Source organism: Drosophila persimilis, unplaced genomic scaffold (genome assembly GCF_003286085.1).
Source record: "Drosophila persimilis strain 14011-0111.01,24,50 unplaced genomic scaffold, DperRS2 tig00001268-arrow-arrow-pilon, whole genome shotgun sequence".
In the NCBI taxonomy this organism is placed as follows: domain Eukaryota; kingdom Metazoa; phylum Arthropoda; class Insecta; order Diptera; family Drosophilidae; genus Drosophila; species Drosophila persimilis.
In genome coordinates this window covers 253,423-267,217 of record NW_020825447.1, presented here as the reverse complement: position 1 = coordinate 267,217, position 13,795 = coordinate 253,423, and the positions used below count along the sequence as shown (strand labels likewise).

Here is a 13,795-nt window from a genome sequence, read left to right as displayed (position 1 = left end):
GTATGTGTTTATAATAAATCAGTTTGGAAATAAAATTGAATTTGATAGTGAGTCCTGGAGATCGTTTTTAAGATTAGGCATTTTTTTTACCACATTTTTATGTTGGAATACGATACTTAAGCAACAAATTATATACCTCTACTATAATAATATTATTCCTAAGTGTGCAGCCTTACAAAAATTTGATGTTCAACTAGCTGATTTAGACGGTACTTATGATAGAAATGTGCAAATAGATTTAACCCGTTTATGCTTTGAAATTTCCAAAAAAATGTGTAATCAAATAAAACGCGATGTTCTTGAGTATAAGCAAACACTTTTAAATAAGCAATCATCCCAACATAACAATAGAAAATAAAAAATTATATTAAAAATGAGTAAGCAACAAGTTGTTAATGAAATACATAAGCCTGCTAGAAGAAATTTTATTCGTCGTAAATTCGTACAAAAGGGAATTAATGACACGTGGCAAATCGATTTAGTTGAAATGATACCCTTTTATAAGGAAAACAAAGGATATAGGTACTTGCTGACAGTAATTGACACGTTCTCGAAGTTTGCATATGCAGTTCCCGTTAAGTCTAAAACAGCTTTAGATGTTTTATCAGCATTGAAGAAAATATTAAAAATATCTAAACATAAACCTAAAAATATTCAATCTGATCAAGGAAAGGAGTTTTTTAATGTAGCCTTCGGAGAGTTAATGAAAAAGAATAACATTAACCATTACCATACATATACACACCTTAAAGCATCTATTTGTGAACGTTTTAATAGAACATTAAAAAATCGTATGTGGAAAATCTTTAGTATGCAGGGTAATCATACGTGGATTTATATCTTGCATGACTTACTAAAAGATTATAATAATTCATATCACCGTACTATAAAAATGAGGCCTATAGATGTAAACAAACAAAATGAAGAGTTTATTTTGAAAACAGCTTATAATATTTGTAAGGTATTTCCTAAACACAAGTTTTCCATTGGTGATCCTGTTAGAATAAGTAAATATAAAGGTATTTTTACAAAGGGCTATGATCCAAACTGGACAGCCGAAGTTTTTAAAATTTTAAAAGTAAAGTCTACTAATCCTGTAACATATGAGCTGGAGGACTATAAGGGGGAAATGATCAAAGGCTCATTTTATGATCAAGAACTCCAAAAAGTTAAAGATGAAAATGCTTTCTTAGTGGAAAAAATACTTAGAAGGAAAAAAGAACAAGTTTTTGTTAAATGGTTAGGTTTCGATGAAACACACAATTCATGGATAGATAAAAAGAGTATATTAAAATAATTAAGCACGCAAAATATTTATCAGATTTAATTTATTTTTGTGTATTTTTTACATTGAAATATAGTTTTAATTATACACAAATTAAAAATAATAATAATATAATGTTAAATTTACTTATACCATATTTTGTGTATTATTACTAGCACCTAAAATATTTTTAATTTCATAGTGATTATGAGCTAATGTTGAAATATTATCAGGTAATATAAATCTTTTGTCATCCTTATAATTTAGACTTATCTTATTTACAATTTCAGTATAAATTTTATGACCTCTACTTCTAATAACTCTCTGTTGTCCATAATAAGTTTTTTTATGTTTAATGCATTCAATATAATGAGTATGAGTTAATCGTTTAACTACTGACTTTTTTACGCCTTTAACCTTTTTTACGTTATAGTCAGTGTTATCATCTTTAGCAATTAAATATGAGTATGCTTTCGCTTTTAATCCTGCAAACGACGTCATTATTTTTCCTGCATTTTCGTCTTTCATTAATCCAAGCTCTTTGTTATTAGCGAGATTGATACCGAATCTGTTTGAGGCTAGGTAATTGGATGTATCAAAGCGATTAGGATTGAATTTAATTAAATCATAAAAATCTTCTTCTGATGATATAATAAATGAATCTGTATCCATATAGAGTATTTTTGATGATGGACATTTTACAGAATGAAAATTATAGAAATAGTCATACATTAACCATTTTGAAAGTTCTAGTACACTAACTCCAATGTATATGGGCTTATCATAAAAAATTCGGGACTTAGTTGATTCAATGGCAGCCAAATTATCTCCAAAGATTTCAACACTGTGGAAATTATGTCTTGCTATGCGTTGTCTAAACCCTGCTGAGTTTTGTCTTGACTCATAATGCTTAACTAATGCAACCTCACGACGTTTTTCTACATTCTCCATTGTTTTACCGTAAACGGCATTAACCATTAATTTGTAAAAGTTTATCTCAAAGTCATTGCTAGCTAATTTTCTAAGAGATGTATTGAGGTCAATATATGGTTTCAGCCAACAGGACTGATTAAATGATAAAACTCTAGATATTTTTTCTAAAATCATACCTTGCTCTATACATAACTGTAGCTGCTTCAAATGAATTATATAGTTCTTTTTATCACTTAAGTCAGCTATTAGTTTTGTCTGCTTTCCTCCTGGTGGAATCTTATTTTCGGGGCAAAAAGGTAAACTATTATGCTTATTATGAATATCATCAGGATATCGCAAATCTACTTCTAAAATATATCCAACATCACTAGATGCCGATATGCTAAGAACGTTGAAAGATGAAATTTCATCGTTACTTAGAAATTTAAAATTAGAAAATGGAAGGGGTTGACTCATAGCCCATCCATATAAGTTGTTGGCGTCAATATATGAAAGGAAATTTATGGGTTCGGTAGGCTTAAATTTATTATTTAAATATTTGTTATTTGCTGTTGCAATCCGTTGAGTGCATTGGGTCAATCCTCCACGAACAGCAGTTTTTAAAAAATTATAAATGTCAGGATCACTAACAAGTTCTAATTCTACTCTTGTGTATTTTAACATTGCATCCCATGAAACTGAAGGAGCAGTAACATAATTAATGGGGTCTAACCTGTACACTCGGGAACAAAGACTCCTAAAATTCTCAAATACATCAGCAAGAATTAAAACATCGCTTTCCAAATATAATTTTAAATAATCTCTAATAGATTTGCAATTAAATGCGTTCCAAACCTTCTGGGCAAAGTTGTAGTCTTCAACACTACATTCCTCATCATTCAGTGAATTATAAAAATTATCTCGCGAAGGAAGCAGGGATTCATCAAATTTTTCAAAACTATCCAAATAATCATAGGGAAATACTCCCTTTCGTCGTAGCATATCAAATTTTTCACCTTGATATTTACTTCTCAAAATTTTAAAATTCGCTATGTTCATATAACTAGCGAGTTTTTCTAAGCTTGAATTTAAAAATCTATTTGAATCTATATATCTAATTTTATATTGATGAAGATAAGATTCATCGAGCTTACAAATTTGAGTTAACGCAATATATAACTCTTTATTGCAAGGAATGGGTCTTAGTTCATCTTTTATTGACGTAACAAATAAATGTATATCATAACGAGATAAGTTATGAAAAACTACCGGGAAAAAGGGATCGCTTAATCTAAATGTCTGTTTACACAGCTTATGAATAGGACCTACATATTGTCCTGTAAACTGATCAAAGAATTTTTCTCGATCATCATCAGAAATTTGTTTCTCGCAGGCATAGCATTCACCGTGTTCCTGGTAATCCTCATCCCAAATGTTAAACTGATAGATTGGTTTTTTATAGGACTTCCAGTACTTCTCATAAAGTCCATCGGTTTTCATCCTAAGTGCTTGACAAAATTTTTGGATACAATCCGGTCCTGAAATAACGAAATCATAATGTTTATGAGTTTATTGCCTTTGCTGGAATGTTAAAATATTTACCTTCGTATGTCCACATCTCATTTAGATGTTCATTGTATTTATGTACAATATAAAATGATGCTGCACATGCTGTATGCCTCTGTGCCATAGTAGTTGATGATTTTGATGGATCATTAAGATTTATATCGTAATTTTCCAAAACTGCTTCGATGTCAGCATAAATTACTACTGGTGGAGATAGTTTTTTAGAAAAACTTTTGAATACAGTTTTGGTATTAGGTTCAGGATACAAAGCAGCAACTTTTCCACACTCTTTAGTGTCATGTATAGTATTTGTTGTACTATAAAATTGCAAGCAGTTCTCGCAAAAATATGCCGTATTATGGGATTTACTATGTTGTGAATAACATAATTTTCTCATGCACGTTATATATGCATAATGCATCATTTGCATATTATCACTATTAATTCCAAGCAAGTTTATGTGGTGAGTCCGAATTTTCTTAGTCCTCACTGTGGGTCCCACAACGTTTTTTCCATTCTCATCGACTTCATAAACATTGATGCTAAAATCCTCATTTGCTGATTCGAATCGCTTGATTCCTTTGCTTGTTATTGGAAACTCAATTCCGGAAAAATTTAATCTTACTCCTTCATAATAAATGATGTCTTGCCGTATGTTTCCGCATCGATAGGATGATGGTATTGTTAACTTATCTCGGGAAATTTTTTTTAATGCTGCTGTTTGATATATAGTTTTAAGGTGTGTTCCATAGGCTAATGATGCTAAAACACACCACTTGAAACAAAAATCATCGTCATTTTTACATTTATGAGTGCATTTCGTGACTTAATTTTTTTGGGAGCTTGGATAAACCTGTTTGCAGCGATATGCTCTAGTTTTATCATGGTAAGTTCAAAATATTTAAAACACTTTATTGCCCAACCTGAATCCTTCTCCTGGAATTCACTGCTGAGAGTTATCAAATTTTCTATTGTATCATTTAGATGATCATCAATCAGCTCGTTTTCATATATTGGTTTGTATGGAGTAATGAAATGCTTCATTGTTTCTGTTAAGCTTTCATCATCAGTGTTTTTAACGTATAATCCATATACTTTTAAATTGTATTTTATGGATCTGTACTCACTCATGCAGTGACGCAATAAATTGATAATATCATTTTTGCAATCATAAAAAAACTCTTTTAAATCAATCTGTTCACTTTTATTTGAGTGAACACGATATGATTTTAAAGGAAATCGCGACTCCGTTGAAATTAAAATAACGTTTTCATTTTCCTCTAGTTGAGCTGCTCTTGCATTCTTATGTTTGTCCGACATCATATGGCGTCTTTCCCTAGACGAAGGGTAACTTTCACCGCAAATTGAACAGTCAATAATCCTTAGGTCCATCGGAGTATCCAATCGAGGCCGTTTTGAAGCTCCTGACGTTGAAGGACCTTGAAGATCACTTGAATTAGATCCTTTGCTCATAAGAATCTCAAAAGCATTCCTAGGTCCCAAGCATGCTTCATAATGACTATCAAACTCTATTAAGTCGATGGACTTAGAGCAAAGGTCACACACTACATTATTACGCAAATCAGAGCATCTCTCATAATGAGATTGAAACTCTGAAAAGTCAACGGACTTATCACACATGTTGCACTGAACTTTTGATGCCATTTTAAGTTTTATTTATTTATTTATTTTTTTTTGTATCGAACTAACCACTTTCACTATTGAAACAGGACTAAGGGTTTCCTTTTTAAATGGTATCTTTTTAGGCCCCTCCCAAACACCTTCTTAATCTTTTATATCCAAAACAACAGTACCTGTTCACAAACCTGTTTCAAACGATTCCTACTGGGTCAATCTAATAATATGAGGGAAAGGTTACAACCTCTATTCTACCTGAAATCCACTTATTCTTTTTGTGTAATCCTCACGTGGAAGAAACCTGTTTCAAACGAATCCTATGATTCTCTTGTAATAAGAGGAAGTGAAATTCAACCAATCAAAAGTAAAACAGAAACATTTAAAATAAATAGTGGTTAAATGTGTTATATTTATTATATATGTACATATGTATATATTATTTTTAGAAAAATACATAAAATATTCTTATTATATAAATATGTATTCGTATTATTAAAATTTCGCCTCAGCTAATTTTACCGCAGCAATTAAGTCATCATCATCTTCGTCCCGAAGTAGTTCCTGGAGTTGAGATCTTTTATCATCATCCTGATTATCTACTAAATCGAAAATGTTGTCATCATCCGGGAAAATGTATGCTGGATTATCATTATTAGACGTTGCATTCCTTGGGTCATCGTCGTCATCATCCCATTTAATGTCACTTAACCAGGTCAAGTTGCTCTCGAGATAGGTTTGAGTCTTAATCCCAAAAATCAAGGACAGGTCTACGGAGCTCGGCTGAGAGTCCAGATTTATGGTTGATTCCGGTTGGGAATCGATAAAAATGATTTCAAGGTCATCCATCGTTGTTGAAAGATTACTAGTTTATGTCCTAGCTGTTAGCTGTGAGTAGTTATTATATAGGCACTTTGCTATGGGACAGTGTTAGGTACACAAAGGAGGAATATAAATTATAGAGAAAGTAGAAAGGTTCAAGGGCATCGAAACCGTTTTTCAGGAAACACTTAAAAAATACCTCTAAACTATCACATTAGATTCATTGCAAAGGGATGACCTACCTGTTTGAGGGTTGTTTGAATCGCAACACGGGACCAATCGTAAAAACAGGTTCATTGACAGTAAGTGGGAGGAGAGAGAATATAAATGAGCGAAGGATCGATTTGAGAGGATTTTACATGGTTGAGAAACAGGATTAAGATCGAAGTTAGTTCACATTATCGCCGATAGGTGGCGCCACCAAGTAGTAAGGATACGGGACAGACGTATATTTACTCTAAGTAGCATTAATTAATTTTGATGTCTTCCTATTATAATTTTATTCTTTGCGTGCTCCTATATATATCTCCATTAATTTGTGTTCTCTTACCATTCAACCCTCTATACGGACATCTAGATACCCAGGTTTCCAACCTATGTTTTCTATAGGATGTAAATTTCAGAAACTTCACACATTTGTTTTCCCAATTCAATGTTTATAAAATATCCTATAAGTATTTATTTAACTTGACCAGTTAATAACATAGCAGAAATTGGTTCCCAATTCAATGTTAATAAAATATCTTATAAGTATTTATTTAACATGATCACGTAATAACATAGCAATATGATGCACACTTACATTCAACATGTTGCCAAGCTGCACATGCTTAAGCAAATGTTGCTGCAACATGTTGCGAATTTGGTAATTCAGTGTAAAAAGCGACCGTCCCTTATCCTTACTACTTGGTGGCGCCACCTATCGGCGATAATGTGAACTAACTTCGATCTTAATCCTGTTTCTCAACCATGTAAAATCCTCTCAAATCGATCCTTCGCTCATTTATATTCTCTCTCCTCCCACTTACTGTCAATGAACCTGTTTTTACGATTGGTCCCGTGTTGCGATTCAAACAACCCTCAAACAGGTAGGTCATCCCTTTGCAATGAATCTAATGTGATAGTTTAGAGGTATTTTTTAAGTGTTTCCTGAAAAACGGTTTCGATGCCCTTGAACCTTTCTACTTTCTCTATAATTTATATTCCTCCTTTGTGTACCTAACACTGTCCCATAGCAAAGTGCCTATATAATAACTACTGCTCTCCTCCGGCAGACGCCGCTAATTTTTAACGACACGACAAAGAGTGCGTGCGAGAGAGACAGAAAATCAGTCTGAGCGTGACGTCGGGTGCTGCGTAGCCAGTGCAAATTGATTTGTTCCTTTTGTCTATACAAATTATCTGATCTGATCGAGATTCAGCAATCTGATAGATATGGTGGTTATCTATGATTCTGCGTTTTTAGTTTTCTCGAATGTGCAATATTGTGGGTGCAACAGATTTTCGTCCTTTGTGGGGGCGGAAGGGGGTGGGGCAAAATTTTGACACAAACCTAAGGTAGCCTGCAACAAAGAATTGGGCATTTGCCTAAAACCACATCTTGGCCCCTTGGCCCGCTTACCCCTTGGTACAGTCACATTAACTGGAAAGAACTTGTCGTAAATGCCTCGCGACCATTTGAAAAGATCAGTAAACTTTCTTGTGTAGTTTTCATGCTTCGTATAGTTCAACACATTCGACAGATTGAACTTGGAAAGTTTAGCTTCAGAAAAGTGAACCAGACCCAACTGCTCGTGGGTGGTGCCGTCTCCCTTGTACCCCTTGCTCCAATTCGGCCTCGGAGTCGGTCTGGGGGGACGCGATCTGGCGGCGGCACATATCTGCAGCCACAGCACAAACAGAAGCAGGGCCGCCAGGGAGAGACGGAGGAGACTCTGTTTTCCGTATTTGGACATTTTGAGGTCCAGAATTCCGTTGCTTCGATTTTGTTTCATTCACATACTCCTTGGGAAACGAGTAGGACCTTAAGATAGGGGAGAGGCCCAAAAGGAAGGCCCACCAAAACGCTCACCTATGCTGTGTAGAGACAGGGCATCCCTTCCTGGACGGTCCTTGAATGCACAATTTTAATTTGTATATTTTGTATTTTATTTTGAAATAGTGGCAAGAGGCTTGTGTGGCTGTGTATCTGTGTATAAGCATGTGTCAAAAATAACAGTTAAGTCAATCAGTATTGATGGCAAAAAACACATCATCGAGGCTGTGGTACGAGCATCGTCGGCTTCTTTCGGGCTTTCAATTAGTCGGCAAAATGTTCGGACTCATATTAATCTAGAATTTATTAAAGCATTACATTTAGAAGGTGTACCAGATGGATGGGCATGCATTCATGTGTTGTGTTCATGATCGACAGATCTAGCAGAGGAACTCCCGCAAGTGTCCCAGAGAGGGCAGATAGGTGTCTGGGATCATGTCCACTTTGCTGCGTCCTTCGTCATTGCAAATCTGGCGCACCTCTTTCAAGGTGCTGACGCCGGTGCCCACGAAAAGCGATTGGAAGCCGCAGTTGCTGGCGAACAGAATGTCCGTGTAGAGACTGGAATAGGCGGGTGAGGTAAGAGCAGGTGGGGCAGGAGGACGGACCACTTACGTGTCGCCAACCATCAGCGTGGACTCCCGCTTGAGGACGCCGCATTGCAGCAGCTGCTCCACCATCAGGGGATTCGGCTTGCCCAAAATCAGCGGCATTCGGCCAGTGATGGCCTTCACGGCGGCCACCATGGCACCGGCGCCCACAATCATCCGGTTTTTGCCCACCGGATAGGCGGTGTCCAGACAGGTGCCCAGGAAGAGGACCTTCGGCTCCTGGAGGTACGAACTGGCCCTGATTATCTTCGGCACATTGAAGCTCTCATCCTTGCCGATTATCACGGCGCCCACCTCGTGATCCAGGTACATATCCTTGGCAAACTGTTCCATGGGCTTGAGCAGCTTCTCCTTGCCCACAGAGAAGCTGCAGATGTTCTCCTTGGCCAGCTCATCGACAATGGCCGACTCCCCGACGATGTACGCCTTCTTTTTGAACCCCTTCGCGCTGAGGAACCTGGCCACGGACAGCGCCGAGCTCAGTATCTGCTCTTCCTGGATCTCGTAGCCGAACTGGTGCGCCTTCGCGGCCAGATCCTTGGTGAGCAGACCCGAATGGTTGGTCGCCACCAGCACCTGCCTGCCCGAGCTCTTGATCATATTAAAGGTCTCCACTGCCCCATTGATCGGCCGGTTCAGGTGCCACAGAACACCGTCGGCATCGAATATCACCGATTCGATTGTGGTCAGCCACTGGCGCACCTTCTCCTTGGGTATTTTGGTCAGATCCGTGCAGGTACGCTTGAACATGGCTCAGCACGGGACTACAACTGCTCGTAGGTGATATTTTGAAACAACAATAAAACAGTCAAACCACAATTGACATTCCACACAGCCAGTACTAGATTGTGAGTTTTCTCAGAAACCAAGATCTCAGATCCAATCAAAAAGCACTGTTTGAACAGAGCAAGCCCAGCACCGAGAAATAATAGGTACACATCGTATTAACCGCTCTCAGGACCCTTCTCGGGATCCCCCCTAAAGGGCGCGCCAGTGCCACATAAATTTAATTATCAAACAATTATACATTCCCCCCACAGCGAGGGGTATCAAAAGTACTGCCGTAAGAGCGTGGTGTCTATCTGTCTGTCTAAAGTAATGAATGTAGTCTAAGGGGTAAGGTGTAAGGGGTAAGGTGTCAGGTGTAGGGGCCTTAATAGTTTCGGGAGGGTATGAATGGCAGCAAGTCCGAGAGCCTGTGCAGATACAGGTCTGGTATCTGCTGGTACGCAATGGCCTGCTTAGAGGCCAGGGCATGGCGGACATCCTGGAGACTGCTGACGCCAGTGCCCACCAGTAGAGTGTGAAAACCGCAGTTGTAGCCGAACTGCATATCCGTGTACATGCTGGGCGGGAGGGGGGAAAGGCATGAAAGTAAGCGAAAATACCATATAGGAGTGAGAAACTCACGTGTCGCCCACCAGCAGGGTGCGTTCCGGCTCGATGACACCCTGACGTATCAGATGGGAGCAGACATAGTGACTGGGCTTGCCGCAGGTGAACGGGGCCCGCTTCGCCGCCTGTATGGCAGCCACCACGACTCCCGCCCCGGGCACTTGACGGTCGGCAGCCACTGGAAAGGCGCGATCGCGATTGGTGGCCAAAAAGAGGGTCCTTGGGTCCCGGAGGTATATGCTGGCCTTGGTCAGCTTCAGCACATTGAGGCCCAAGTCCATGCCGACGGCCACGGCGCCCACATTCGCATCTAAGTACATTTTTTGCACCTGGTCCACCATGGAGTTCTCCTGCGTGGAGGCCAAGTCCAGCGGCAGACTCTCGATCCCGACCTGCCGCAGCTCGTCCTTGATGCCCTGGCCACCCACGATGTAGACCTTGCGATTGAACTTCCGCTCTCGCATATAGCGGGCCAGAGCCTGCGCCGAGGAGAGGATCTCGTTCTCGGCTATCAGGAAGCCCATGCTGTGTGCCTTCTTGCTCAGGGCCCGGCACGAGGCCTCCGAGTTGTTGGTGCAGATGAACGAATTCTTGCCCATCGCCCGCAGGGCATTGAACGTATCGGCAGCTCCCGTGAGTGCCTGATCGTGGCGCCACAGCACCCCATCCGCGGCGTAGACGATCGTGTCGAAGGTCTTCAGCAGTTGGCGGACATTATATATGTTTGGTTCCAGCACCTGGCAGCCGCCCATCCGCAGCACTCGCCGCGACAAAACGAAATTCATTCTCATGATTTTCTCGCTCAGGGGAAAAGGAAACACTCACATGTCAATAAAGTATTTACTTAGACCCACGCAGACTCAAACGTCCCATCGAACATAAAAAATACAAAAATTTGCTGAATAACACATCATTAAAATTTGTATATAAACCTAATCACTAAACTCTTAAAATATGTAGTAAGCCAATGTAAATATCACTAATATTAGATCATAGTTTAAGTAAAGCTGATTTGTAATAAAAAAAAAAAATAAAAAAAAAAATTACTTAGATTTAAATCTATTAAAAATCTATTAAATTTGTAAGAATATATTTACGAGTGTGTCGAATATTTTCAGATTAATTTTACTACAATTTCCATAGTCGGTATCTCAGGGCCTCGCCAATTAATTGCAGCCCAAAAGGAAATCCTCCTTGAAAGTTTTGTCGCCTGTGAAATATATCTAAGCACCTTCTGTCTCTTTACGTAAGGTTTGAGTGTGTGTGGATTTGCAGCATAACTCAATTTCCTCAAGTGGAGAGCGCTTTACATTTTTCCCAGTTTTCGCAGTTTACCCAACACTAGATGGGGCCCACTGATGGATGGCTTGGGGCGGAAGTAGAAGCAGAAGCAGAAGCAGAAGCAGAGGCAAGTGGCAAATCCACATGGAATGCATACTCCATTCTCTCTGCAAACAATACAAGAGCGGAGCGGAACAACAAACGAGCAAATTCCACTCGACTAGGTATCGAGAGGCAATAGTATCCAAATGGAATTTTAAGCACAAAGTTTGACCAAACTTTTTTCGGAACCCAGAAAAAAGCAGAAAACGAACCAAGAACCGAGCACCGAGAAACGGAAACTTTTTTATTAAGTTTACAAGAAAAAGTTAATTTCTTGGGCCTCCCTCGGAGTTCAGTGGGGGCCCTGGGGCTGTTGTTTTTTCCCTAATTAATACCTCGAGACGAAGGCTGAAATCCACTTGATTTATATGCCAATCAGTGGCCGGTCGCCGCAATCCACTCTGCCTATGCTACGTGTGTGTTAGAGAGAGACAGGGCGAGAAAAAATGAAATTGTTTTCTTGATGCTGGCTATAATAATAATACGATCCAATTCAGATTCCGCAGTCTAAAAGATATCGTCATTCTCTACGATTCTGCGTTTTTGGTTTTCTCGTATCCTTAAAATTGTGGATGCCACAGATTTTCGCCCTTTGTGGGGGCGGAAGTGGGCGGGGCAAAGTTTTGAAATATTTTTGTAGCAGTGACATATCACAGAAGTCTGGATCCAAAACATCGTTGCTCTAGCTCTTATAGTCTTTGAGCACTAGGCGCTGAAGGACACGGACAAACGGACAGACGGACGGACGGACAGACAGACAGGCCTCAATCGACTCGGCTATTGATGCTGATCAAGAATATATATACTTTATAGGGTCGGAAACGATTCCGTCTGGACGTTACACACATCCACTTTTACCACAAATCTAATATACCCCAATACTCATTTTGAGTATCGGGTATAAAAAAAACGGAGAAAATCCCTACTGCAGTCATCGACTGCGATACAAACTCTGGCGCTTACGTATAATTACGTATATTCTAATTCTATGTACATAAATAATCCACCAATTTCTTTTCGGTTTTATTTGCCGATCTTTTTCTGACATGATAATTATAGTACAAGAACGAAGAATACAATAAGTATAGACAATGGAAGAGATTACTTGGAAGAGTACAATTTTTTATTAGTTGAATTTGTGAGTAAAGCACTTGTCGAATAGTTATTTGTAAGAGCTAATATCTCAAGTGGCTTCAAAGTCTTAACTTAATAGCAAACTTAAACATCTCTTAAACAACTGTTAAACATCTGGCGAAAAGTCATTGAATACAAGAAAACCATACTGGCTCTAAATATGGGAAAGACAAAACACGACTATTAGCATCTTACATTAAACTATTCTGAAACAGTCGTTGTGGCTTCTTCCTTAGGCTCTTCAGGTTCATCCAGATTCCTTCCGTCATTCAACTGATCCTGCTGGACATCTACTGACGACTGATTTTGTTCGCTTGGAGCTCGTGGCTGCTGGGTTCGTAGAAGACTATCGAGTCCGCCAAAATTAGCCTCAATGATAACATAAAGTACATACGACATCAAAATAGTGATCCCAATGACAGACCAGAAATTAAGCATCTGCAAAGCATAAAATATTATACATTTGTTATAATCCACTAGTTTCTGTCAACTATCCAAAACAACACTTACAAAGTTGTAGTTCGAAAAATATGTATTGGTCCGTAGAATTCTGCTGTTTACTTCCAGAGTGAACATATGCCAGATGTACACGGAATAGGAGAGTCTCGAGAGAGGCTGCCACAATGGCGAGGATAGGAAACTGTCTGCCAGGCCGCCATGGCCCTGCATTTTATTTATTTATTTATTAAATTAACAAATTATCTGTTAATAATGGTACTTAGTTACTAAAGGCGGAAAAAGATAAGTTAAAAGTTAGCTAAATTTAAGTGATTATAAATATTGCATGCAATTAGTTTTAGAGACAGTTCAGCGGATAGGGTTTGACAGAGGGAGTTATAATTATGGCATAAAACCCTAAAAGGTTCATGATCAGCATAACTAGACCTACATATGGGTAGACAGATAGGCCTAAAAGTACGGGTAGGTCTAGAAGGAATGTAATATTCGACGCTTGTCGTGCCTTCTTGTATTTTAATTATCCACGGCTAACTCCCAAAATTACAGCCTAAAACTAGGCCGTAAAAAAAATTCGAGTTG

General features: G+C 38.7%; 2 protein-coding genes across 2 annotated transcripts; both read right to left on the bottom strand.

Annotated features, from left to right (window-relative positions):
• Positions 1 to 8,513: 8,513 nt before the first annotated feature.
• On the bottom strand, positions 8,514 to 9,636 carry LOC6604452 (glycerol-3-phosphate phosphatase). The gene is made up of 2 exons (XM_026994130.1): positions 8,850 to 9,636; positions 8,514 to 8,795 (listed from the first exon to the last, which is right to left on the bottom strand). The coding sequence occupies exons 1-2, from the start codon at positions 9,593 to 9,595 to the stop codon at positions 8,615 to 8,617; spliced, it is 927 nt and encodes a 308-aa protein (XP_026849931.1). The 5' UTR covers positions 9,596 to 9,636; the 3' UTR covers positions 8,514 to 8,614.
• A 195-nt stretch (positions 9,637 to 9,831) lies between these two features.
• On the bottom strand, positions 9,832 to 11,025 carry LOC113566919 (glycerol-3-phosphate phosphatase-like). The gene is made up of 2 exons (XM_026994131.1): positions 10,256 to 11,025; positions 9,832 to 10,191 (listed from the first exon to the last, which is right to left on the bottom strand). Exons 1-2 carry the CDS (start codon positions 11,023 to 11,025, stop codon positions 9,999 to 10,001), a joined length of 963 nt encoding a protein of 320 aa, XP_026849932.1. The 3' UTR covers positions 9,832 to 9,998.
• Between the last annotated feature and the right edge of the window lie 2,770 nt (positions 11,026 to 13,795).